This window comes from Oncorhynchus clarkii, chromosome 2, assembly GCF_045791955.1.
Source record: "Oncorhynchus clarkii lewisi isolate Uvic-CL-2024 chromosome 2, UVic_Ocla_1.0, whole genome shotgun sequence".
Lineage (NCBI taxonomy): Eukaryota > Metazoa > Chordata > Actinopteri > Salmoniformes > Salmonidae > Oncorhynchus > Oncorhynchus clarkii.
In genome coordinates, this window is record NC_092148.1 from 51,385,474 (window position 1) to 51,413,162 (window position 27,689).

General features: G+C 43.5%; 1 protein-coding gene across 2 annotated transcripts; it reads right to left on the minus strand.

Moving 5' to 3' along the window:
• Positions 1-530: 530 nt before the first annotated feature.
• LOC139369559 (plasma membrane calcium-transporting ATPase 1-like) lies at positions 531-26,351 on the minus strand. 2 transcript variants are annotated; one of them, XM_071108807.1, is made up of 21 exons: positions 26,215-26,351; positions 21,551-21,990; positions 17,326-17,523; positions 15,849-16,106; positions 15,514-15,639; positions 14,189-14,425; positions 10,945-10,971; positions 8,707-8,853; positions 8,359-8,573; positions 7,956-8,198; positions 7,416-7,657; positions 7,069-7,306; positions 6,682-6,861; positions 6,502-6,589; positions 6,289-6,395; positions 5,960-6,151; positions 5,556-5,769; positions 2,391-2,602; positions 2,180-2,287; positions 1,870-2,058; positions 531-1,719 (listed from the first exon to the last, which is right to left on the minus strand). In XM_071108807.1, exons 2-21 carry the CDS (start codon positions 21,747-21,749, stop codon positions 1,348-1,350), a joined length of 3,792 nt encoding a protein of 1,263 aa, XP_070964908.1. In that variant the 5' UTR covers positions 21,750-21,990; positions 26,215-26,351; the 3' UTR covers positions 531-1,347. The 2 variants fall into 2 exon arrangements, with proteins under 2 accessions (XP_070964908.1, XP_070964916.1); XM_071108815.1 differs by lacking the exon at positions 26,215-26,351 and adding an exon at positions 23,366-23,604.
• Positions 26,352-27,689: the final 1,338 nt, after the last annotated feature.

Genomic DNA, 27,689 nt, shown 5'->3' on the forward strand with positions numbered 1-27,689 from the left:
TAACAATCTACTCGCTTTACAAAATGCTCTCTAGGGAAACATCTGAAACAGCAACAGGTTTCTCCTCTCTTTTTCTGTAACGTATGGGTCTTATTCTGGATTCATAATGAGCCTTTCAATGGATCAGTGGTCAGTGCTTATGATCAGTGGTCTAGATTGAAAGCACTAAGGACACAAATAGGAGCTCCACCACTTTCCAGTAGTCATGAAATTGAGTTTTGGAACAACGTTAAAGAGATTCTCCGGTACTTTTGTATACTTTTTTTAGCCAGTAGTTCTGAAAGTAGCAGCACTCACGAGCCGAATGTGGTCCCTGAAGATTGCTTACTACGTCACATATGTATGGAAATGTCCACCATGTCATTTCTCTCTCTCCCTCTCTCTCTCTCCCGTGTCCACTGAGCTGTTGGGCCTGCCCTGCAACTTCATTGGATAACACTGGGCAGGCCTCCTGCTAGCTGTCACTCAAATGTTGAAGCTCATTGGCTAGAACTTGAATTGCTATGGGGGTGACCCACGTGGGGGGGGGGGGGGGATGTTGGGAAAATTGCGGTGCAAAACTTCAAGAAAACAACCACTTTCAAAATAAGGATTTCTTGGCTAATTGAGATAAGACAGTAATTATGCTCATAGATTATGCAGGTATGTACTACATATTGACACATCCAGCCCAAAGCTGGAGGTTTAAAAAACTATTTCTTAGTCGCCAAAGTACCGGAGCATGTCTTTTAATATTTACAGTGTGGAAGTGTGAACATGGATATTTGAGGACATTTTCCCAGTTATTTTCCTGTCTTCTTATAAACATTTAAAACCAATTTCTTATTACTTCGCTAGATATTTCTATGTACCTAGACAAAAACACACCAAATAGTACCTGCAGGCATGTTAGTTCAGTTTCAACAGAAACCTTACTTTTCTCCTAAAAGACAGAAATATCTAAAATACGTTATTTATTTTTTCATTTTGCAGTATGCAGCCCCACTTTGTACATATTATAACGTTGGTTTTTCACGGACAGTCAAAGTTTCACAAACGTGTAAACAGGGTTGCTTTCACAACATGAATGAAATCATAAAAATATAAATAGCCAATGCGTGAATTCTTTAGAAGTACTGCTGATGTACAGCAATGCATACCAGTCTCCCTGTTCATTTAATAAAAATGAAAATGTGCACCACGCAAAATGTGCACCTCTCCTCGATACAAGACCCAAAAATGCTTTAGGAACCAAACATATAAGTAAAAACAGAAACCCATGAGGCTTCCAGAAGCCCTCTCTCCCCACGTCTTGGTATTGTTAAGTGGGCTGAGGTGAGTGGGTAATTACTGGTATTAGAGCCCAGCTCAGAGGGAGGTCTCCAGGCTGTGCAGCGGGCTCCCAGGGCGCGGCGGCAGCGCAGCACTCTGGTGGATCCCGCCAGTCTTTGGGCTCTCTTTGTATAAGGGGATGATCCTGTCCACAGCATTATTGTTCTGGTTGGGCGTGGACGGAAGGGTTGCCAGCGTCGAGGGTGGGGGCAGGGTCTGTGTAGCGTTGCGCTTGGTGGGAGCATCGTCCTCCCCCTCTGTGTCGTCGATGAGGGGGATCTGCGGCTCCGAGTCTTCTATCCGGAACTCCGGGGTGGTCATGAAGTTGTGGATCGAGTTGCGGGACTCAGGGGTCTCCAGGCCTTCGTAGGGGGACAAAGTGTCTTGGAAGGCATTCACTACACGGATCTGGATGGTTTGGGGATGAAGACAGTCAAAATTTTAGTATTGAGTCCCCATCGAAAGTTAAAGCACAATCCTGAGTTTGAATCCTTGGTTTGGTGTAAAGCTGAGGGATGATTGTAAGCTGAGATGTAACTTAGAGTTGATCAAACAAACCTGAGTCTGGATCCTGCCTAGGCCTCTGCACCAGAGCACCTGCCCCCTTCTCATCTCCATTTCACCATGGTCGATCTCGTCCAGGTCATCCATCTCCTCCAGCTCATCCTCAGGGATCTCCTCCTGCTGCGTACCATGACCTGCAGACTTCAGGAACTTCAGCCGACTAGTGGGGACAGTGGTGACCACCTAGAAATGAACAGACAGGAACTCAAATGTTGTCACTAATTTGTGACAAAACATTTGTGACAAAGCTTCATAACAGCCAAGTAGATCATTGGAAGACATTAGAAACCTGTGAGAATCTCACCTGGCCCCATAGAAGACATCCAAAGCCCAAGAACACACACCAGAGCCACTGGTCGATGCTGAGGCCCACACAGCTGAAAGGTTTCCCTCCAAACTGAACGATCACAATCTGAACAACAAAACACAGGGTGATTTGAGAGCAATGTTATTTTCTGTCCAATATGAAATCTCCTCTGTGTGGATATCCTGTATGGATCCGAAGGCTAGCTCACCTGGATGACGAACGTTCCGAACACAATGGAGCAGAAGATCATGTTTTTGAAGATGCCGTCAAAGACGTTGCGCTCGCCGTGGATCTTGCGAGCGTTGATTTCATTGAAGAGCTGCATCATGACGAAGGTGTTGAAAACAATGGTGTAATGTTCCGAGGGAGGTGCATGGAGAGGCGCATACCTCCCACTGTCAATGTCGAAAATCTGCTCTCCTGTGGTGGAAACATACAGGTACATAATAACAAGGCCCACTGGAGACAAGCAATACGGATCAAGTCATTTATTAGATCAATACATTTGCTTTCATATCTTCATAAAGGACAAAGTTAGATGTCCAATTGGCACGACTAACTAATTTGAACCCAGGCGGTACTCACCCGGTAGGGTTGCAAAGCTACTGGTAATTTACCAAAGTTACCAGAATCTTTGGCAATCTATGGAAATCTGTAGTAGCTATGGTAATTTATACTTGAGTAAAAAAAAGTATTCATATATAGTATACACTTTTTATATCAAAGGGCAGTGGTGGAAAAAGTACTCAATTGTCATACTGTAAAAGTAAAGATATTAAAAGTGAGTCACACAGTAAAATACTACTTGAGTAAAAGTCTAAAAGTATCTGATTTTAAATATACTTAAGTATCAAAAGTAAATGCAATTGCTCAAATGTACTTCAGTATCAAAAGTAAAAGTATAAATTCCTTATAAACTCAGCAAAAAAAGAAACGTCCACTCACTGTCAACTGCGTTTATTTTCAGCAAACTTACATTTGTAAATATTTGTATGAACATAAGATTCAACAACTGAGACATAAACTGAACAAGTTCCTCAGACATGTGACTAACAGAAATTGAATAATGTGTCCCTGAACAAAGGTAACAGTCAGTATCTGGTGTGGCCACCAGCTGCATTAAGTACTGCAGTGCATCTCGTCCTCATGGACTGCAGCAGATTTGCCAGTTCTTGCTCTGAGATGTTACTCCACTCTTCCACCTTGGCACCTGCAAGTTCCTGGACATTTCTTGGGGGAATGGCCCTCCGATCCAACAGGTCCCAGACGTGCTCAAAGGGATTGAGATCTGGGCTCTTCGCTGGTGACGGCAGAACACTGACATTCCTGTCTTGCAGGAAATCACACACAGACGAACAGTATGGCTGGTGGCATTGTCATGCTGGAGGGTCATGTCAGGATGCACCTGCAGGAAGGGTACCACATGAGGGAGGAGGATGTCTTCCCTGTAACGCACAGCGTTGAGATTGCCTGCAATGACATCAAGCTCAGTCCGATGATGCTGTGACACACCACCCCAGACCATGACGGACACTCCACCTCCAAATCGATCCCACTCCAGAGTACAGGCCTCGGTGTAAAGCTCATTCCTTCACTCGTCAGCGAAGAGCACTTTTTGCCAGTCCTGTCTGGTCCAGCGACAGTGGACGCGCCCAAAGGCGATGTTGTTGCCGGTGATGTCTATTGAGGACCTGCCTTACAACAGGCTTACAAGCCCTCAGTCCAGCCTCTCTCAGCCTATTGTGGACAGTCTGAGCACTGATGGAGGGATTGTGCGTTCCTGGTGTAACTTGGGCAGTTGTTGTTGCCATCCTGTACCTGTCCCGCGCAGGTGTGATGTTCGGATGTACCGATCCTGTGCAGGCGTTGTTACACGTGGTCTGCCACTGCATGTACAATCAGCTGTCCGTCCTGTCTCCCTGTAGTGCTGTCTTAGGCGTCTCACAGTACGGACATTGCAATTTATTGCCCTGGCCACATCTGCAGTCCTCATGCCTCCTTTCAGCATGCCTAAGGCACGTTCACGCAGATGAGCAGGGACCCTGGGCATCTTTCTTTTGGTGTTTTTCAGAGTCAGTATAAAGGCCTCTTTAGTGTCCTACGTTTTCATAACTGTGACCTTAATTGCCTACCATCTGTAAGCTGTTAGTGTCTTAAAGACCGTTCCACAGGGGCATGTTAATTAATTGTTTATGGTTCGTTAAACAAGCATGGGAAACAGTGTTTAAATCCTTTACAATGAAGATCTATGGAGTTATTTGTGTTTTTACCTAATTATCTTTGAAAGACAGGGTCCTGAAAAAGGGACGTTTGTTTTTTTGCTGAGCTTATTGAGCAAACCAGACAGCACAATATTTTTTTTATGTTTTAGCGGTTAGGCAGGGGCCTACTAAAACACATAATTTACAAACAAAGCATTTGTGTTTAGTGAGTCCGCCATATTTAATTAAGTACTTTACACTACTGTCTAGGGATGGATCTTAAAATAGAGAAAGGTTACCTGGAGGAAAATGGGGGAGAGTCATGATTTTAGAATTCCAATCAAGGAAATTAATTTATTTTAAATGTTTTATCTAGTCCAGGGGAGGGTCATGTAATTTGTAATTGATGAAATCTCAATATTTCTCAGTGTTTGAGTTGTTTATCTTTGTGTGCTTGATGCTGCCCCTTATCTCTGATTCTCTGCTGGGCGGGCAATATCAATAGGCTATAGGCTACGAAGTGCATCCTCTGAGAGGCACAGAGCAAAGTTATATTTCTAATATAGCTGCTGCTGGGATGGTACAAATACAACTAGGCTGCATTACGCCCATTACTCCCTGAGCCCTGGCCTGCTCTGTTCTTGCTGATCAAAAACATTTTTGTGTGCTGCCTAACCAATGGCGGTGCTGTGTAGGCCTAAAGTGGCAGTTCAGGAGGAGAGTCAAAGGCTTCTTCCGAATATTTTACTTATTTATTAGGCCTAGGCCAAAAACTCTTGCTCCAGGACTAGCCTATAGCCCAGGTCTTTCCAACCCTGTTCACGGAGAGCTGCTCTTCTGTAGGTTTTCGCTCCAACCCCAGCTGTAACTAACCTGATTTACCTTATCAACCTGCTAATTATTAGAATCAGGTGTGCAAAATTATGGTTGGAGTGAAAACCTACAGGACGGTAGCTCTCCAGGAACAGGCTTGCTGAAACCTTCATTTTAAACACCAATTGTATTCACTATTTATTCTTGGGATAATGTTTTCATTAATTGTATTATTTTATATATATTAGGCCACAGATAGGGCCAGACATAATTACAGACACCTGTGATAATCTGAATTACCCAAAAGGGCCACTTTGAAAGTTTCCAGTAATATACCCTCCCTTTGCAACACTACTCACCGGTGAAGAGCAGGGTGAAGATGACAGTGAGCTGGTAGACAGCATGGCCCAGGATGTTCTTCATCATGGTGCGGGAGATGAGGGGCTTGTTCCGGCCATACGGTTTCCTCAGCAGCAGAGACTCGGTGGGGGGCTCAGTGGCCAGGGCCAGGGAGGCAAAGGTGTCCATGATCAGGTTCACCCACAGCATCTGGACAGCTTTGAGAGGAGAGTCCTGGGGGGAGATGTAGTTTGGTTTATGTATAGCCCCTCACTTTTCAAAGACTGTCGTAACTTGTAGAGTTTAGAAAATTAGAAAAACTCCCTATAGTGAGTCAGCCGCTCTCTAGTTGACCGATGCGTCCCCTTTTCACGCAGAAAGACAAGATGGGAAGGATGGACATGACAGCAATACAGTGTCTCACCTGTGTGATGCATGCTCCTGTGAAGGCCACGATGACAGCCACCACGTTGACTGTCAACTGGAACTGGAGGAACTTGGAGATGCTGTCGTAGACGTTCCGCCCCCACATCACCGCCTTGACGATGCTGCTGAAGTTGTCGTCTGTCAGGATGATGTCTGAGGCCTCTTTGGCTACGTCCGTGCCCGCAATGCCCTGTGGGCACAGCATGTCACAGCGCATTAGTCGCAGGACCAAAAGTACCCGTCTGGTCAAATCAGAGAGACAACATACTCATGAAATATTGATGGGGTATAAGATACGCCAGATCTTGAAGTATAAAAACACCATACCATGGCAAATCCAACATCCGCTTTCTTCAAGGCAGGGCCGTCATTAGTGCCATCTCCTGTTACAGCAACAACTTGTCTTGGTTCTAGTACAGTGCTATCCATTATACCTGTGAACAGAGGCAAGCATCATCTAGATAGATAATAATAATAATAATATGTAAGACCTAAAAATGTATCTGTAGTGATAAATGAAAAAATACCCCCCAAACATACCTTTTACTAAAGTATGTTTGTCAGTGGGTGAGGATCTTGCAAGCACACGGAGTTTAGGCCAAATCTTATCAATGCGTTCTTGCTCAATCTGGAAGTAGATTGTTTCTTGGGTCACAATATCATCAACATTTTTTTTCACAGAAACAGATTCATTTTGTGAGAGAAAGAGAGGAATATTACCTCTCCCAATTGGTTTCTTATCCGTCGGTTGAACTCTTTGCCGTCTATACAGAGGAAGTCATCTCCGGGGTGCACTATGCCACACTTACTGGCAATGGCGCGAGCCGTGTCGATGTTGTCCCCTGTGACCATGCGCACCGTGATGCCAGCGCGCTGACACCTCTTAATGGCGTCAGGAACCTAGGGTGGAAGAAAAATACTTAATTTTTCCGATTATGGAAATGTGTGTTTTGTTTATAACACACTTAGAAAGACCTGCTCTCCCCTTCAGGGGAATTATACATGTACATTGTTGAGGGTTATATCACCACAAACATCTACCTCCTTGAATTCATTGGACCTTTGCAACAAGGACCTTGATTGGGCATATCCCGCTTGCCCTTTTACCTCTGGCCGCACAGGGTCCTCGATGCCCACCACACACAAACAGGTGAGGCCGGTGAGGATGTCAGTTTCGTTTTCCCAGTCAGGCTCGCCGTCGACCGGGGGGAAGTCCCTGTAGGCCAGGCATATGGTCCTCAGGCCCTCGGAGGCCATGGGCTCGATCACATTCTTCACCACATAGTCTCTGTCCCTGGGCTTGAAGACCTTAGCCTCCCCGCTTGCTGTCATGATCTTACAACACCTGCGATGAGACAAAGAGGAAATCTATATTAGGTTTCGGGACAAATAATACTGGGAGAGTTCACCGAGTTAATTTGCAGGAAAGCAAGAAACTGAAAGTGCCAGCCTACTTCTTTAGGAGGATCTCGGAGGCTCCTTTGCTGAACATCCTGTAGCTCCCGTCTGCGTTCTTCAGCACTGTGCTCATGGACTTCCTGACTGAGTTGAAAGTGTAGACCTTGAAGAGCTTCTCCTCTGGGATCTCGTTGCGGATGGTCATATAGTCACGTCTCAGTTCCAAGACAAAGCCCAGCAAGGCACATTCGGTCTTGTTGCCCACCTGGCGTGGCAGCCCGCCCTCCTTCTCAGGAGACTGAGACAAACCATTTACATGTTAAGGTCAGTTCCAAACTTCAAATCAACTAACATAACTGATACTTTGTACGAAAATGTCCCATTATATCAATGCATGATTTAAATGAAAGTCTGAGTTCTCAGATTTCAAGAGGATTTGTCCCTGGCTTGAAATCCCTGACCTGGCACTCAACATATTTGCTCAGATGTCAATGAACGATTGCTATGAAAAGAGCTGTATTGCACATCTCTTTGTGTTCTGTTTGACAGAGGTGAAAACCTCAACTCGTAGTCTCAAGTGAAGTATGTTCACTTACCATGATCTTGGATGTGTACGCACAGTTGACTCCGATGCCCATAATGAGCAGGTCCAAGACTTTGCCTGGGATGAGGTCAGACTCAGGAACCACCCTGTAGTGCCTGTCTCCCAGATAAGCCTGGACCACGGTCATCCTGTTCATGGTTAACGTCCCCGTTTTGTCAGAGCAGATGGCTGTGGCGTTGCCCATGGTTTCACAGGCATCCAAGTGCCTCACCAGGTTGTTGTCTTTCATCATTTTCTGAGGAAGAGAGGAGGCTATGATTTGGGATCTGGCAATGATTTTCCTAATTGCTCTTGTCTGTAATATATATATATATATATATATATATATATATATATATATATATATATATATATATACTATAGTAATATAGTAGTGACAAAGTAGTGATACCTACTTTGACAGAATACGCAAGTGAGATGGTGACGGCCAGGGGGAGACCTTCGGGTACGGCCACCACAAGCACGGTAACACCAATGATGAAGAACTTGACGCAGAACTGAATGTAGATGGGCGTGCAGTCCGCGATCCACGGTAGGCCCTGGATCCAGAAGGTGTCCACCATAAACAGAGTTATCAGGATGATGACTGTCAACCCTGACATGAACAGGCCTGGACAGAGGAAAAGATAGTAGTGCACTGTACACAATGAGATAAATATTTGCAATAATGACAAGCTGGGACAAGCTGCTGCGGAAATCAAACACACTTTTCAACATTCAGAATTCCCTTGTGATGGTCTTACCCGCTTTGCCGATCTGCACCGCTAATTTGGTCAATTTCCCCTGGAGCACAGACTTCTCCTTCTTCGGGTGGGCTTTCTTCTTCTCCTCCCCTTCGTCGTCACTGTTGAGGGCCTGCATCTCCACGCCTGCACCATCCTGAGACTTACCTGAGGGAGAGGAGAGGACGAGTCCAAAGACATTTAAACAAGGATTGTTGATGCAGCTGAATAAAAAAAGCATGAAATGGGAAAAATAGTCGGGAAAATAGTACATTGGTGTGTAAGGGTTCATCGTGAGATGGCACTGCTACTGCTTGGAAACAGATAGGGGGTGCTGTTCTGTGTGATACACCGCACGACGCTGTGGTGTTTGGTTGACAGTCCTTAATCCGAGCCTGGGGATTATGGCTCCTTCTAGGCTGAGATTCTTTACAAACAAATTCTTCCACCATCATCCCAAAACATGCCCACGTTCTGTAATAGCACAAACACACACGCACCAGAACCCTATATGCTCAAAACTTTTAAAAGTGAAGTAAAGGGACATTGTTCATCCAGGCAAATGTGTGAGTGAGTTTGTGTGTGTCAGTGTGTACAGTATGTGTGTCTGTAAATGTGAACAGTATGTGTAAATGTGTACAGTATGTGTGTCTGTAAGTGTGTACAGCATGTGTGTGTGTAAAGTGTGTACAGTATGTGTGTCTGTAAATGTGTACAGTATGTGTGTCTGTAAGTGTGTACAGTATGTGTGCGTGTAAAGTGTGTACAGTATGTGTGTCTGTAAATGTGTACAGTATGTGTGTCTGTAAGTGTGTACAGTATGTGTGTCTGTAAGTGTGAACAGTATGTGTGTCTGTAAGTGAGTACAGTATGTGTGTCTGTAAGTGTGAACAGTATGTGTAAATGTGTACAGTATGTGTGTCTGTAAGTGTGTACAGTATGTGTGCGTGTAAAGTGTGTACAGTATGTGTGTCTGTAAGTGTGTACAGTATGTGTGTCTGTAAGTGTGTACAGTATGTGTGTCTGTAAGTGTGTACAGTATGTGTGTCTGTAAGTGTGTTGATCCAAAAACAGTACATAAAGGTTGTTAGCTAAGGGAAGAAAGGCATGGGGAAGAATCAGCTGCTGAGCTTAAGAGCTGTAATCTCCTTGGTCCTAATCACCATGAACGGAGTCAAGAGCACCTGCTGCTCGGACAACAGGAACACACACATGACCATATGGCGTCAGGGACACACAGGGCCACATTCAGACTATACACACTTCATGCACAAACCGGAGCCCTATACTATGAATTTAGTTTAGTTTGGTCAACCCTTCAGATCTAACCTGAGCCATATACTACAAATCTAGTTTGAGGACTTAGTGAGGTACAGCTCTTTCAGAAAGTATTCACACCCCTTGACTTTTTCCACATTTTGTTGTGTTACGGCCTTTAAATGGATTCAATTTAAGATTTGTTTTGTCACTGGCCTCCACACGAAACCTTTATAATGTCAAAGTGGAATTGTGTTTTTAGAAATATTTACCAATTAACTAAACATGAAAAGCTGAAATGTCTTGAGTCAATAAGTATTCATCCCCTTTGTTATGGCAAGCCTAAATACGTTCGGGAGTAAAACTGTGCCTAACAAGTCACACAATAAGTTGCATGGACTCACTCTGTGTGCAACAATAATGTTCAACATGATTTTTGAATGACTACCTCATCTCTGTACCCCGCATATACAAATATGTCTACGGTCCCTCAGGCGAGCAGTGGATTTCAAACAGAGATTCATCCACAAAGACCAGGGAGGTTTTTAAAAAGGAGACATTTAATATCCTTTTCATCATGGTGAAATTATTATTTTCCCTTTGGATGGTGTATCTATACACACAGTCACTACAAAGATACTGGCGTCTTTCCTAGGAACATACTGAATGTTTGGTCTTAGAAGTAGTTTTCACATACAAACTTTATATTATTAGGGAAATTGTTATTTTTGCAAAGCATGTAAAAAAAGCATGTGTTTTTCAGATCAAACACACCGCTGGAACGCCAATTAAGCTGTTTTCATGTCACAATAATTTGAAAGATAACTCGGAAAACCAGGTGTTTTAAATCGGCGTATACTTACTGCGATTTTGACCTTTGGCCGCTCTAAGATCAGCAAAGTAAGGCGTTTTACATGACTATTGCATAATCTGCCTACTCCCATAATCCGTTTAATATCAAATCATTACTGTGGATTTAAACGCACTCATTGACAAACTTACCTTTCTTGTTTTTCTCATCTCTTTTATCTGTGGAAAAAAAATAAACGACTGCAGTTAATCATTTGTCCATTTACACATCAGCAAAGAGCATCTCACTATTGCAGAGTGGCAAAACACTTTTAGTTCTAATATGTTCCCTTGGATGTGAGTTCCCTTGACGGCTAGCCCTTAGACACTGAAGTGGAAACTATGAGGCGTGAATGCTCTGACATTTCTGTCTTAACTCCCTAATACAGTCCTCACTCACTCTGAGAATCCCCTGATCAATGATATTGCGACGACAAATGTAAACAAAACACTCCCCTAACACAATTAGCGGCTATGCACCAGGTTGGTTAATTCACAGGCGGTAACGTTTTTTTGTAGCCCTGGTATGTCAGGAGAAGTAACGTCCTTAGTCCAACGGACCCATCTGCAGTCAGTTAACTAACTGAGATGTTAACCAACTGTGTCTATAAGTCAGCATCCTCTATAGCGCTCTTACATGCCGTAATTAACCTGCACCAAGATTCAGCTGCAGATACTCTGTCTGTGTATTGTGGTGTAAGGTGGGAACTTCCTCTATTTGGCACAGCATCTGAGTGGGAGTGTTGAAAGTGCATGTCACTCTCACGCCACTGGCAGACACATCATATAACTCAAGATCGTTGAACTTCGTTGAATTTCATTTGACTACTTTCAGGAATTATTCTTTGACCCCTTCAGTTAATACGGAGCTAATGTTGCAGGGCTTTCAAGCTGTCACAGATTACAAAAGGGAAACCCAGCCGCGAAATGTCCACCGATGCTAGCCTAACAGACGAGCTAAATTCCTTCGATGCGTACTCCAAGGCAAGCAACACTGAACCAAGCAACAGTCCTCCGTAGCACATCAACACCATCATTCCAGACACCCTGTACCCACTCCAAATTCCATACCGCCCCAACAGATCCACAGATGACGCAATCTCTATTTCACTCCAACTGCACTCTCCCACCTGGACAAAAGGAATACTTATGTAAGAATGCTTTTCATTGAGTACAGCTCAGCAAGTTTGACAAACACCATCATCATGTTTACTGACGACACGATGATGGTATGACTGATCACTAACAACAATGAGGCAGCCTCTTGGGAGGAGATCAGTGTGGCGCCAGGACAACAACCACTCCCTCAATGTCAGCAAGACAAAGGAGCTGATCGTGGACTACAGGAAACGGAGGGGTGAGCACGCCCCCCATCCACATCAATAGGGCTGTAGTGGAGTGGGTTGAGAGCTTCAAGTTCCTCAGTGTCCACACCACTAAGGAATTAACATGGTCCACACACACCCACATAGTTGTGAAGAAGGCACGACAGTGCATCTTCCCCCTCAGGACGCTGAAAAGATTTGGCATGGGCCAGAGATCCTCAAAGTTCTACAGCTGCACCATTGAGAGTATCTTGACTGGCTGCATCACTGCTTGGCATGGCAACTGCAAGGCACCTGACCGGAAGGCGCAACAGAGGGTGGTGAGCTCCCTGTCATACACGACCACTATACCAGGCGAGGCAGGCCCCAAAAAATGTCAGACTCCAGCCACCTGAGCTATAGACTGTTCTCTCTGCTACCACATGGCAAGCGGTACCAGTGCACCAAATCTGGAACCAACAGGACCCCGAACAGCTTCTACCCCCAAGCCATAAGACTGACAAACAAGACTGCTAAATAGCTAATGAAATGGCTACCCAGACTATCTGCATTGATCCTTTTTGCACTAACTAGTGCTGAGCGATAAAAAAAAGAAGATAAAACATAACATTTCAGTTAAACAACTGATTGACCAACATCGGTTACATTATTTTAATTCCATTTCCTTTATTTTCTTTTCTTCTGTGAGCTCAGTGCGCAGTTTCTGAGATAAATCAGTTTAGCGCAGAAAACGTGCTAATTAACTACAATGACCACAATCCATTGCATTCGTACTTGTCCGTTCTGTGTGTTTCTTTATTACCTGCTAAGTTAGGTTAGTGCAGGGGCAGACATGGAAAGAGAGAGAGAGAGAGAGAGAGGGAGAGAGAGAGAGAGAGAGAGAGAGAGAGAGAGAGAAGAGCCAAAATAATGTACGATCGAGAGGGATAGAGAGCAGTTCCTTCACGAGGTATCTCTACCTGAAAATGTATGATCTAAGTGATAGTTAGTATTTCAGCATTCATAAAAGTATGCCTTATTTACTTTGAAGAACAGCAGCTCAATGGAGATGAGATGTTGACTTGGAATGAAATAATAAAGTCACCAAATAAAACAAATGTAATATACACAACAACTGAAATATTTTATTAAAGTAAAGTAATGTGAATAAATTACGGTTAGTAAGCAGTAATTGTCACGCCATGATCTGTTTCACCTGTCCTTGTGCTTGTCTGTACCCCCCACCAGGGGTCGCTCATCTTCCCCATTATCCCCTGGGTACCTATACCTGTGTCCTCTGTTTGTCTGTTGCCAGTTTGTATTGTTTGTCAAGTCAACCAGCGTTTGTCAAGTCAACCACCGAAACGACCTCAAAAAGCACTAATTGCTCAGCACTAGCTCTCTTGCACTGACTCCATGCACACACACACTTAACTGTACACACACACACATACTTACACTGACACCCCAACATACACACACACACTATATGCATACTTACACAACACAATAGCTGCTGTTATTGTCTATTATCTATCCTGTTGCCTAGTCACTTTACCCCTACCTATATGTACATAGTTACCTCAATTACCTCGTACCCCGGCACATCGACTGGGTACTGGTACTCCCTGTATATAGCCCTGTTATTTTCTACTCCCTGTATATAGCCATGTTATTTTTTACTCGTTATTGTTATTCCCTGTGTATTTTGTATCTTTATCTTTAACTCTGCATTGTTGGAAAAGGACCCGTAAGTAAGCATTTCACTGTTAGTCTACACCGGTTGTTTACGAAAGCATGTGACAAATAACATTTTATTTCATTTTAATAACCTTGTCTGACACCTTCTATGGTGGCAAATAGCTTTATGTCATGCCACTGGCAAATTGTAATGTAATAGCATCTGTAGGCCCTATAGGATAGCATCATGGAATATCTTATAACACATATTGTTGGAAAGGGTTTTTCAAAACAATTAGATTCTACGTTTACTCCTATGATGGTGAGTCTCAACCAAATACAATAGAGATGAGGTGAGTTTTTTACAAATGTTGTGTAACAGATGACTAAAAGTTTAATCTAGTTGCACATACTTTTCTTGTCCAGTTTGTCCTTCTTGTCCTTCTTTTCTTTCTTCTCTTTCTTTCTCCTCTCTTTCTCCTTCTTCTTCTCCTCCCTTTCCCTCTTTTTCCTTTCCTTCTCTGCTTTCTCCTCCTCGTCGTCGTCTTCGTCTTCGCCGGCTCCGAGCAGGGTGAAAATGATGCCGGTCTGGGAGTTGACACCTACTGCTGTGATCAATATCTTCCCAGAACCCTCCATGACATGGGTACCTGACAGAAGACAAACATGGACAGCCATTGAGACATGGTCATAGGAACCTGACAAATATAATTTCTCCAACTAAAATGGTACAGTAAAAGATATTTCTTTCTTTTACAAGTAAGGCCATACAAATGCATTTAAATGTTTAACGGATACAAATTTTGTGAGGGGAGCAAGCTAATAAAATTTGATTATATTTTTTTGAAAAGTGAAGAGGGGTATGCGTTAAATATTTAATTACATGAGTATGGCCTAACAGTATTTATGCAGGAATAGCAAGATCATGCTGTTTCAAGTAGTTGTTAACTCCAAGGCGCACTTATGAAGATTGATTGACAGTAATAAGATGCCAGGCTAAACAGCAAATGAAAACAACAATGGAAAAGAAAAGGGACCCAGTGGTGTACAGTACTTCAATAGTACTTTAAAGTATTTTTTACTTAAGTAGTTTTGGGGGGAATCTGTACTTCACTTCACTATTTATATTTTGACATATTTTACTTTTACTTCACTACATTCCTAAAGAACATAATGTACTCTTTACTCCTTACATTTTCCCTGACACCCAAAAGTACTCATTACATTTTGAATGCTTAGCAGGACAGGAAAATTGTCCAATTCACGCACGTATCAAGAGAACATCTCTGGTCATCCGTATTGCCTCTGATCTGACGGACTCACTAAACACGAATGCTTTGTTTGTAAATTATGTCGGAGTTTTGGAGAGTGCCCCTGGCTATCTGTAATTTAAAAAACAAGAAAATTGTGCAGACTGGTTTGCTTAATATAAAGAATTTGAAATGATTTATACTTTTACTTTGATACTTAAGTATATTTTAGCAATTCAATTTACTTTTGATACTTTAGACTTTTATTGAAGTAGTATCATTTTCTGAGTCATTTTCTATTAAGGTATTTTTTACTTTCATTCAAGTATGACAATTGGGTACTTTTTCCACCACTACCACCACCTTAATTCATAGTGGAAAGAACAAACGAAGCGACGCCTCTGGGCGATGCCCAGCTCGATCCAAACTGGATCTGCATCTAGACATCAGCCACGTTATATGAAGAGAGGAAGGCTCATCATCATTACCTGACAGCAGCATTGGATCGTTGTCCAAAGTCTTCTTGACATGGTCGGATTCCCCGGTGAGAGAGCTTTCATCGATTTTCAAATCATTTCCCTGGATAAGCACACCATCAGCAGGAAGAAGGTCACCTGGGAAAAAAACATACACACCATACATGAACATCAGACAGCCCAGCTGGGTGAGTTAGCTCATTTAACCCAGATTCAGAGTAGTGGAAAAAGTTGGGTAGAAAGTTATATCAAACGTAGGATGGTAGATGCTCTTTGGTTTTAAGGCAAGCTCTCACGGACACACACACACATACATACGCAGGTCACTCTTCCTTCAGGACCAATACCATATTTCACTTGTGCAACGTCGCCGACTACGATCTCAGCCACGTGGACCTGGACGACTTGGCCTCCGCGGACCACCGTGAACTTCTGCTCCTGTTCGATGCGGCTCTGTAGCCCGCGGAACTGCTTCTCTTTGCTCCAGTCATTGAACGCTGTCACCAGGACCACACAGACGACGGACAGGAGGATGGCTGCACCCTCAATCCAGCCTGCGTCTGCCTCCCCCTCATCCTCCACCCCTCCAGCTGCCTTTCCACAATCTGAAAAGAGGGACAGTTGTCACCTTCTGGACATGCTACAAAGAACAGAAGTACAATGCAATCCCTCCAGAATTGTGTTTTTAAGCCTAGGCCTTAACCCTAAATCGAGGACAAATGGCTAATTCATTCTGACGACATTGCCAATGTTGTCGTTGGTAGCATGGCCATCTAGTGATTACCCAAAGGGACAGCTACAGTGAGTTCCACAGAAAGTAGCCTACAAAAGTAACCTACCATGATTATAAGACAGGAAGTATCACTGTCTTGATCGCAGGAAGTAAAACTGGCTACCCACTATGCCTCTAAAGAGTCCTTTGAAGAATGGGATTATGGATTGATTGAAGTGTATCAAGAGTATCAGACTAAATCCCTGTGTGATTATTCAATGGGCAGGCTACTCACATTTTGTACCAATTGATATCTCTTTGTGCCAATAAAGTCAGAGACATGAGATCAAACAAAACTTTGTGAACATCCTCGGGAAGACGCAGTAAAACATCTGAAATTAGATCTAAGCTACTTGTTTTGGCCTCCGACGAATTCCAAAGTATCTGTCCAATAAACAATCGCCAGAAAGTAAAGTGCATAAACCAGACACGTGGAAACTGTATGACTGCATGCATGAAGTTTACAGGTGCAAAGTAGCAACAATCTGATCATTTTGTATTTGACTGAGTAAATATTCATGATCTGGTGATAAATCAATTAGAATACATGGCATTTCAAGGCCTCCCGGGTGGCGCAGGGGTTAAGGGCGCTGTACTGCAGCGCCAGCTTTGCCATCAGAGTCCTGGGTTCGCGCCCAGGCTCTGTCGTAACCGGCCGCGACCGGGAGGTCTGTGGGGCGACGCACAATTGGCTTAGCGTCGCCCGGGTTAGGGAGGGCCAGCGACTCCTGTGGCGGGCTGGGCGCAGTGTACGCTTGCCAAGGTGGCCAGGTGCACGGTGTTTCCTCCGGCGCATTGGTGCGGCTGGCTTCCGGGTTGGATGTGCGCTGTGTTAAAGAAGCAGCGGCTTGGTTGGTTGTGTATCGGAGGACGCATGACTTTCAACCTTTGTCTCTCCCGAGCCCGTACGGGAGTTGTAGCGATGAGACAAGATAGTAGCTACTACAACAATTGGATACTACGAAAATTGGGGAGAAAAAGGGGTAAAAATTCAACAAAAAAAAAAGAAAAAAAAAGAATACATGGCATTTCAAATGAGAGGAGATACTTACTTTCCCTTTCGGCATCTGGAGGTCTATAAAAAGAAAGGCCTAATGAAATGATGGCTGCCACTTCGAGGATGATTAGTGTCACATCTTGCAACGCTTCCCACACTAACTGAAGAAATGTTTTTGGCTTTTTTGGAGGTATAACGTTTTGTCCAAACTCCTCTTTCCTCCTGGCAATGTCGTCGGCATGGCCTCCTAAACCTAGAGACAAAAGAGGGAAAGGGATCAGGAACAACTGTAAGGCATTTGCATTGTCTAGAATTCAAACATGAGCAAATGCATGCATGACTCTCTCCTGGCTGAGCTCTCTTTTTAGAACAACGCAGTGCAGACCTGTGTTTAGATTTGTTCTACGTTCACAGATGGAACGGCAGAGACAGAACCTGTCGAGAATGGTAAGCTTGGCTTGTTTTTGGAGGCTTTCCAAAAACGTTGACGTTTCAGACCTTTGAGGTGGCTCTGCATGGGGCTGTGTTCATGACAAAACAGGGCCGTGAATATAGCCCGTGAAGCGTTGCCACGAGGGTCGTCAGCACAGGCATTCGAGGTCAACAGCAGGGAATCAATGACTTTCAAAACGCACAAGCCTCCATCTTCCCTCAGACAGCATACTCGACAGTCCGTAAATAGCACGTGTCATAAGAAAACGACCCCAAAACCACACCAAAACCTTTTTGTTGGACATGTATTCTCGCTGAAAGGATTTCATCGATGAATTCCTCACTGTGTGACACTGTACTTTTCTTTACATTTAATCACTGACAAAGTTATGAATAACAAACAGCTACATTTCCATTATGTGACTCAGCCTCTGCCGCTCTGATTCAGAAAGCAAGCCAAATGAATCTCTGAGCTATGTGGACAGGCAACCCGGCAAAAGACGTCCCACCAGGAGCAGCGTGTGTTCCTCGTATATTCTCATTCCATCTAACAGAGATGACTAGTGGCTCTACGATAACAACACATCAGAGAGACAAGAGAAGAAAGCCTTGCGATCATGTGAGTTACACATGAACATAGAAGTCACAACTCTGCCCTGAGTGTGTATGTATTTAACGTACCTAAAGAGTAAAATGGTCAGAGCCACCAACGAGGTGTGCGTAACAGAGACGTTGCTCTCTGTTGTGGCGAACATCTGGATTAAATATTTTTTTTTAGCAGTTCCAGATGACAAGCATTGCTGTTTGCGGGCACAAAGCGTCAATCAAGGAATGAAGAGTAACAAACCAGGAAAGTTCATCGAATGAGGAGAGATGGTCTACAATTGATCATATGAGCCGCAAAAAACAGTTCTGCACAAAACAATTAAAAGTAACTACCAATTGGATACCATGAAATTGAGGAGAAAAGGAGTAATATATATATATATATATATATTATATGTTGTTGTTTATGCTCCAGGAGACTGGTAGATGTAACTAAATTAGACTGAACTTTAATTGTAATCAAAGAGTAAGGGTGCAGCTCTTTGAACTAATATCATGAGACGTGACCTATCTTGCGTTCCCCCTGGAGAGCTGATGACGTCATTGTTATCACTGCAGTAGAGGTCAAATGGCTGCTTTTGTGACTCCATGCAGCACAGCATTGGCCTTCTCTGGCCTGAGTTGGGTTAGTATGCTTATTCCCTCTAAATCCCTCTAAGCAATGCTGCTTCTTCTGACGCTTTAAGGTTAGATTCCAACTCAGGGAGAAAAAAAACCCTGCCGTGATTCTTCACCCTATCACCGAATTACAGATTTCTGGAGTTATCTTCGATTCTTTTTGGACTATTTTGAGGAGGTGCACTTGTTGCTATGGCGTCTCAAGAAGGACAAACAGTTATATTGCCACTCTTTTCTCATTTAAGGGAGAATGCGAAGCACAGATGTTCCCTTCGCCTAGCCGAGTTCTGCCAGGAGCAAACCAAACCTAGTATGTGGGTGCCTTTATACGAGCACCTGCCATTTGCATTTTATAGTGCAAAATGTATGTGTGTGCCACATAGCTTTGTAACTGTACTCCTTTTCTTATATAGTCTTAAATTGGGAATCATGTATGCGGCAGGATTAGAAATGTTTTTTGTAATCTGAGAATCCCATTCAAATCCCATTCCCTAAGAGTTCACCAAAAGGTCACCAACGGGATTATGCAGAAGGACAATGGAGAAGCAGCACTGAAAGGCTTGTCACAATTTGGCCTGTGTACGCTATGTGTGCTCTTGACTGACAAATTCAGGTATAGATTGGAGCAGAACAGGGCATCCTCACAAGCATAGCAGTATCGACATGGGAAAAGGTTCATGGCCAATGAATGTTAGCCAAACAACATGTTAGCCAAACAACATCTAACATCATTCCATCCACATAGGGATTTATAAAACGGCTTGGTCTGAGTAAAGCTGGTTCCTGTTTCCCAACAGCCTACAACTGGCAAAAACATACATGAAAAAGCCATTATAATTGCAAGTAAATGTGTATCAATGCATATTTCTGAATTATAAAAAGGATTTTAGTTGTAATGCTTTTAATGCTTATACATGTTTACAAATTAATGTATTAATTGTATGTACAGTGCCAACAGAAAGTATTAGCACACCTTGACAGTTCCCACATTTTGTTGTGTTACAACCGGAATTTAAAATGTATGCATTTGAGATTTTTGGTCACTGGCCAACACACAATACCCCATAATGTCAAAGCGGGATTACTTCTTCATCTCTGTACCCCACACATACAATTATCTGTAAGGTCCCTCAGTCGATCATTGAATTTCAAACACAGATTCAACCTCAAAGACCAGGGAGGTTTTCAATACCTCACAAAGAAGGGCACCTATTGGTAGATGGGTAAAAATAATACCTTTGATCATGGTGAAGGTATTAATTACACTTTGGATGGTGTAGCAATACACCCAGTCACTACAAAGATACAGGCGTCCTTCCTAACTCAGTTGCCGGAGAGGAAGGAAACCGCTTAGGGATTTCACCATGAGGTCAATAGTGATTTTAAAACAGTTTAATGGCTGTGAGAGGAGGAAACTGATGATGGATCAACAACATTGTAGTTGCTCCACAATACTAACTTAATTGACAGAGTGAAAAGAAGGAAGCTTGTGCAGAAAAAAAATATATTCTGCAAAGCAATTCACTTTTTGTCCTGAATACAAAGTGTTGTGTTTAGGGCAAGTTCAATACAACACATTACTGAGTACAACTCTCCATATTTTCAAGCATAGTGGTGGCTGCATCATGTAATGGGTATGCTTGTAATCATTAAGGGCTAGAAGGTTTTTCAGGATAAAAAAGAAAACGGAATGCAGCTAAGCACAGGCAAAATCCTAGAGGAGAACCTGGTTCAGTCTGCTTTCCACCAGACACTTGGAGATGAATTCACCATTCAGAAGGACAATAACCTAGGCCAAACACAAGGCCAAATCTACACTGGAGTTTCTTACCAAGAAGACAGCGAATGCTCCTGAGTGGCCAAGTTACAGTTTTGACTTGAATCTACTTGAAAGTCTATGGCAAGACCTGAAAATATTTGTCTAACAATGATCAACAACCAATTTGAAAGAGCTTGAAAAATGTTGAAAATAACAAAATGGGCAAATGTTGCACAAACCAGGTGGGGAAATCTGTTAGAACCTTACCCAGAGCGACTCACAGCTGTCATCGGTGCTGCGTGAAAAGTGTGAGTTATCCCCATGTGTAGAGAAGTGACAGCCGGGCCCTGCAGAGTGCCTTCCACTCAGAGCCCAAACCGTAGCCCACACCAGTTCCCCTCAATAAACTCAACAAGACATTGTGCTAAAAGGCTTGAGATTGGCGTAGGAGGAGCAACTCATGACAACTCCAATGGAATGAATGCAGTATCTAGAATCATTCTGCATGGCAGTTGTAGATGCTATTTTGAATTGTTATTGTATTCACAAACTTGTAATTGGGGGGGGGGGGGGGGGGGGGGGTCGGGTTGACGTCAATTTCAGCCACCAGATGAATCGGCAATCAACTCATACATTTAATACGTCCATTACTTCAATTAGGGGTTTTCAATTTGTAAATTATTACAATTCGCTGCAGGGGGGCCCAACCAAATCTCACTTAGGGCCCCCAAAAGGCGTATGGCCCCCAAAAGGCTGATTGGAGTTAAGCCTATCCCCAATGAGTAATAGGAGAATTGGTGTCTGAAGCACCAGACCTGAAAAAAAGAACAAAAACACAAAGCAAGATGCTCAGCAGCATATTTACCATGGATAGGTGATGTTCTTAGTCTGGTACATAGTCCTTCGACATCTCCGTAACATTCCTGGATTCTAGCTATTCCCTCAGGTCCCCTGAGTTCCATGAGAGACCGCAGCTCCTTGAGAGAGCAGTTGAAGTCTCCAACATCATGATTGGCCTGTGCATGTCGACCACGCTTTGACCCACGGAATGAGTTGCTGGCCATGTCTCCTCTACAGCGCACCACTCAAGGGTGGTGGAGAGAGGCTTTCCCAAAAAGGCAAGTAAAATCCTCAGAGGCAAAATACGGTATTTCCCATAAACTGCTGTTATTTCTCAGGGGTGTACGTCGCTTGACTCCTTAGAGCATGACTTGGACATGTAGAAAGCCATTTTAATTTGATTCCTGTAAGCCCACTCTCTCATCTTGGCTGTTGATGTTGGCTTAAGTCCTCACAAGGCTACATCTGAAAAGGCAAACAAAAAATATTGAGTAAAGGTCTTTCTGTTTATCTCTGAAGTCATTCATGTTGACATGAGGAACCTGATCCCGCATATGGCTGAAATGCTATCTAGTAATGTCACACTAATAAAGAATAACATTGAACCCCAAATCATTTAGGTACACTGATACTCCCGTCAACGTACTACTGATCAATACATTTGCAGTAAACATTTTATATTGCATTTTCATGTCAGTCATTTAGCAGATGCTCTTATCCAGAGCAACTTACAGTAGTGAGTGCAGACATTTTCACATTTGTTTTATACTGGTCCCCCGTGGGAATCAAACCCACAACCCTGCCTTTGCAAGTGCCATGCTCTAGCAAATGAGCCACACAGGATCTCCCAGCCACATATGGAATCTACCATTTGAGACACACGTCTGTTAGAGCAATGTTAGCAATGTTTATGCCAAGCTTCTCCACAGCCTCTGTATAGAAAAGCTATTTGAGGAAGAATTCACCCAGAATTCTACGATGACATGACCATCAAATCATTCCCCTTCTCCTGAAATGATGAGGACATTTTGATGGTCTCTGGTATAGCTCTAGACATCCCATCTCAGTCAATCAATCAATCAATTGTTTTTTGGACTCAATCAACTTGAAGTGAGAGTTCTGTTAGGGGTGAGCCTGTCTGACACTCACACCCACTGGCCAGTACACAAAGTGACAGCCGGCTTTAAACACAAGGCCCTGCGAAGTCTATTTAAGACCGGAAAGGCACAAATTAGTTCAGTTACATAAAAAAAAACTGACACGTTGGCCCTGAAATGATCAGCTTTGGGCAAAGTGTACTTGATTTTGTGTACTTGAAATTTGGAGAGAAATGCTGGAAAAAGGACCCAAAGATGTTGAGGACCTATCTGCTCATCCTTACTGACACATCTAAGCTTAGTGGGGCTAATAATAACACACAGGGTGCAACTAATTGTCAGCACGATGGGGTGTGCCTTGCAATGAAAACTGTGACGCCTGAAAACATCGATCCTTGGAGTCGATTTGGTGGTCGAGAAAGTCTTGTAATTTACAGCTGATCAGACAGTGTCTGTGACGGAGGGAGACCAGATTAGCAGGCCCAGACTCAAACACCAGACATCAGGCCTCTCTTATTTGTATCCACACGGAGCAATAAGAAGTATAACCCCTTCGAGGAATGACACCGTGCAAGCACTGCTAACAAGTGACACTGGACGACGCCTTACAACGGTAGCAGATGGAACCAGTTTGAGCATTATTAAAGAGACATGACACATTTTCCGTACAACAATTAATACTGACACTCACTATTAATTTTAGAGATTGCCTCTGCGTTGACCAAAAGATTTTGTGTACTTACTAGAAATCCACCCTTTTCCTATCGTCATAGCAACAGGAGGTATATGACGGTAAGACCACAGGTCCGATTAGGGAAGGCAGTGTCTTTCACAGAACTCCAGAAACATCCCCATAATCCCCTTAGTAGCATCTACCAGCACTTCTCAGAGGGTATCCAGATAGTTACCCTTCTCAGGGTTACGTCCAAATTGCAACTCTTCCTTTGAAAATCAAGGTTTGACCTTCAGTGCACACGCTCGACCGACGCAGGCTTCATTAGAGGGAAAAAGGCTCGCTCAATGATTATCTCAGGAAAGCTTCTTCCTTAATCTAATTAGACAATCTGTGGCATCGGTGCGCTCTACAGTCACTGCTTGCCTTCCCCGAGAGAGCCACTAACACTGTGATGGGGAGACACTGTGGAAAAGTGAAGACACAGCCACCCCATAATTTTTTCACGAGCGTTTTCACTACCACTGTCCATTCAGCTCTACTTTGCCTGTGGTGAATTACATCTGTCAAAATGCAGACTAGAGAACAATTAAAAGGCACTGAATTAGGATGAATATCTTACAATCACAACCAGGGAATGTACCGTGTTCTGGAATGTACCCGTCCTTGGTTGAAACCTTTACAGGTAGACTGAGCTTCCTACTCAAGGGAGGTACACTGGATAGATAACACAGGCCACCAGATGTTTTTTGTTCACTTCTGTTTGACACCGAATGGCCGTGGAACACAATCTTCTCTTGACAATTTTGATTGTATTCCGAGGTCTACTTTATGCCCTCAAGCACAAACAGGTGAGCACTTTCTATTTAATTAAGGAAATTGCACCACTAAATACTCTTTCACAGCCTCGTACCGGTGAAAGGTTTGTTTTTGGTGAAACGTTTTGATTATGTAGATCTCACTACAAGACAAACTAGAGCCGTGTGGTTATAACCAAATGGTTTGAGCACATTCTAGCCTAAATAGCCTAGAATAATTGGGCCACAATACAACAACAAACATAACGTCACAGGGTCACCTGTAACATACAGTGATGGATTAGTTCCTGCCCGTCTAGATGGGCAGGCGTTGCATTGCGGCAACCAATTGTTGCGTGCCACGTCATCAACTGTGCAGTTAGGCATCAGATTGCTATATGATAAGATGTGGTAAACGTATGTGTTAAATACCTATCCAGGCGTTGTAAGATCTGGCATCGGTCTGCAATGTGGTCCTGCGGGATGAGACCCCCTTCCACTTGATCTAGTGACACTGCAAGTGTAATGATGCCAAATCGCGGACCGAAGCTGATTAAGTTATATTCATCAACTTCGGGACACACTACAACTTCAGGGAGCAAGTCATTAGAAAATGTGTGTCGAATCTAGGCAATAATGTGAACAATATAAAATATGAATATTTCTATAAAAATGACTCATAGGATACAGAGCATTGACCTAAGATATATTTTGGCTGGAAGCATTCTGCTCTTTAATGTCAGAACCTTTTATATCAGTTTGGACCTTCCCCCAGGATCTCTGTCTATGGCGTTCTCTGCCTTTGAATTCATACACTGCCAGCAGAAAGAATTCAGCCATAAACATGTGCGGATGTTAGTTGCATTTCAACAGAACGAAAGTAGCCTCATGACCCCGCTGATGAGCATGCATGTTTTTCTCTTCCATCCATTACACGTTGGTCTTTGTGAATCTCAGTTACTATGAAAATGATTGAAAGACCTCGTAAAGGCAAGCACAAAAAAACCTGACTCTCTCGTCAATGATCTTTTTCTGTTGTCTTAATGCTGAATGGAGGCTGGAGAAACACAAATGTGTGTGTGTGTTTGTGTGTGTGCGATGTGCGTGCCTGGATGCAATGTGATGTGCGATGTGCATTCGTAGTGTGTGCTCTCGAGTTTGTATGTGTGTGTGTGTGTGTGCATTAAAGTATGATGAATCGATGACACTTCAAAGGGAAAAGGGATGAAGAAGTAAAGCGCTCCATAACAACAAAGACAACAGGAGAAAATGAGTCAATGGATTTCTGCTGTAAAGGTCAAAGTTGGGGAGGTTAAGTCATTCATTTGGACAGCTTTCCTTCTCGACTGAGGCCATCAATACAACAACAACAGGCACAATCCTGAAGTCTATTTGAAATGATAGTCCTGAGTCGGGTCTAATGGCACCGCTAATGACTTCCGATCACACATCCAGCCCCTTTGGGCAGGGGTTAAATTCTCACTAGAGCCCTTTCTGTCTGCATGCCCCTCTATCTGTATCTCCCTTCTTTATTTGATGACTTCACTACAATACATTTGTAAAAAAAAATAAAAAAGACTTAAAAAGACAACAATTCCCACGTCGATACGTCATCAAATGGAAATGTTTTGATTTTAAATTCCGTAAAAAAAACAGCGTTAAGGTTCACGGAAACACGTAGATTCAAACAGCTGGTGACATGGCAACATTTTAAGCCAAGTCGTGTTGCTTCCAGCTACATAGATGCCTAATCTTATTATGGTGGTACCTACCTATCCTCCCGTAAATGCATTCTCAGACAGAGAATATATTAATCAGGTTGTATGTGTTGCTACGACACAGTGTGAGCATGTGCGTGGGTTGTTAGCGTGACAGAGCAAATAACATGCAACAAAAGGATAAATAAACAATTGGTAAAGCTGTTAAAATTCTATTCTAACTCTAAAAAGCTCTCACAACTGGTAATGCAAATGTCTTATTTTGACCAACAAAAAAGTGAATCATTTCGTTCTAATAAAATGATCTGCAAATCCAATGAGATCCAAGAAATCACCCAAGAGCCCACAAATGATTGTTTATGTTGGTTTGATATGATAGTTCATGTCAAGGCGGAGTCACTTACAGGTGAGCCACAGAGGGGGCCCGCCGGTGGGGCAGGGCTCGTGTGTCGAGGTGAAGGGAATCCGCCATGTCAGAAACATCCAGAAGAGCCCTGTCTATCTGCCCATCAACGGTCACACACACAAATGGAGCCCGGTCTGCTGCCTAGCTGCATCCTTTGCCAGCCCTCTCTTGCACGACGACAGCACGCCAGCGGCGCTTAACTCCGATTGCTCCGTCTCAGGGACAGTAGAGAGCACGACCTCACCGAAACAGGATTAGCTATAAATAGGCATGCATATCCGTCCAGGGGCTGCTGCGTGGCAGTGGCTCAGTCTTTGCCTGTGTGGTACTCTGTTGCACTAGAACGCTAAACACTTGTGGAGTAAACGACTAAACCTGTGTACCCTCACTCAACCCCACCCTACTTCACCCACCAGTCGTTGGGTTAGCTATAGCTCCAAGGGATTTTGGGAGTGATGGGCAGGGGATTATGTTAATCAGACTCCTTTCCCGTCCCCTTTGTTCTACAGAGTCCTGCCTCTCACTACGCCCCCAACTCCCCAATTAAGAGATCAAGCCAAGTATCCCATGATCAAGGCCTCATTTCACCTCACTACTGCTGTGTTTTACACATACTGAAATGCAGTGCACATGTCGCACATGCATGCACACACCCTCCCGTGCACAGATGCCCACATTCAGAGGAGGATTAAACTACACTGCACCTACGCACATGCACACACACAGCCAGATTACAGACGCACATATACACACGGCACAGAAGGATTATACACAAATGCACACACCCACACATACACTGCAGCTAGACAGCAGGATTAGAGGCACACACAAGTACACACACAGAAAGAGACAGATAGAGAGAGAGATTACAATGCAGTTCAGACCCGGTTGCCTCTGCAGAATGTGCAGATCTGATATGTAGGGCAGCAGAGGAAGAGGACATTATTTAATGCAATCTCTCCAAATAATACCATACCCTCCCTGCCAATGAGTGACCCTGTTTGAAAGCTACCCTAACTTGACATTCGCCCAGGGCAACCACAAAGAGTGATGAGCCATTGAAAAGCATAGCGGCCAGGCTGCGTTTCTCTACCATGTCAGCTTCTTTCTGAGAGGATTGTTTGTTGCTTGTGGCTCCTAGGTATTCGATCCTTTAGACAAAGGGCAATTCCACAGTAACGGAATGCCGCTTTGCCTCAGTTTTTCACGTGAAAATGCATACCAAACAAAAAACATTGATTTCAAAGTTCAACAAACCATGCAAGTCTATACACAAAAACTAATTTAGTGGGAGAACTGTCCAGATGCAAACTTTGGTCATTTTTATGTGACCACGTTTTCCAAAAACGTTAAATACCTGCTCCGAATTCTGATTAGATGATGTCTGCATAAAGAATGGGGTATCAGCTATGACATGGCACCTTGAGTTTGAAAAAAAATCTCTTTCGGTTATTGAACTACAGCAAGTGAAGT

Excerpts from the sequence above, each read along its gene's own strand:
- LOC139369559 (XM_071108807.1), bottom strand. The coding sequence starts at position 21,749 with ATGGCCAGCAACTCATTCCGTGGGTCAAAGCGTGGTCGACATGCACAG. Across the intron at positions 15,640-15,848 it reads CGTTGCACAAGTGAAATATG|GTGACCTTCTTCCTGCTGAT; the intron begins GTATTGGTCCTG and ends TTTTTTTCCCAG. Across the intron at positions 8,199-8,358 it reads CACTTGCGTATTCTGTCAAA|AAAATGATGAAAGACAACAA; the intron begins GTAGGTATCACT and ends TCTCTTCCTCAG.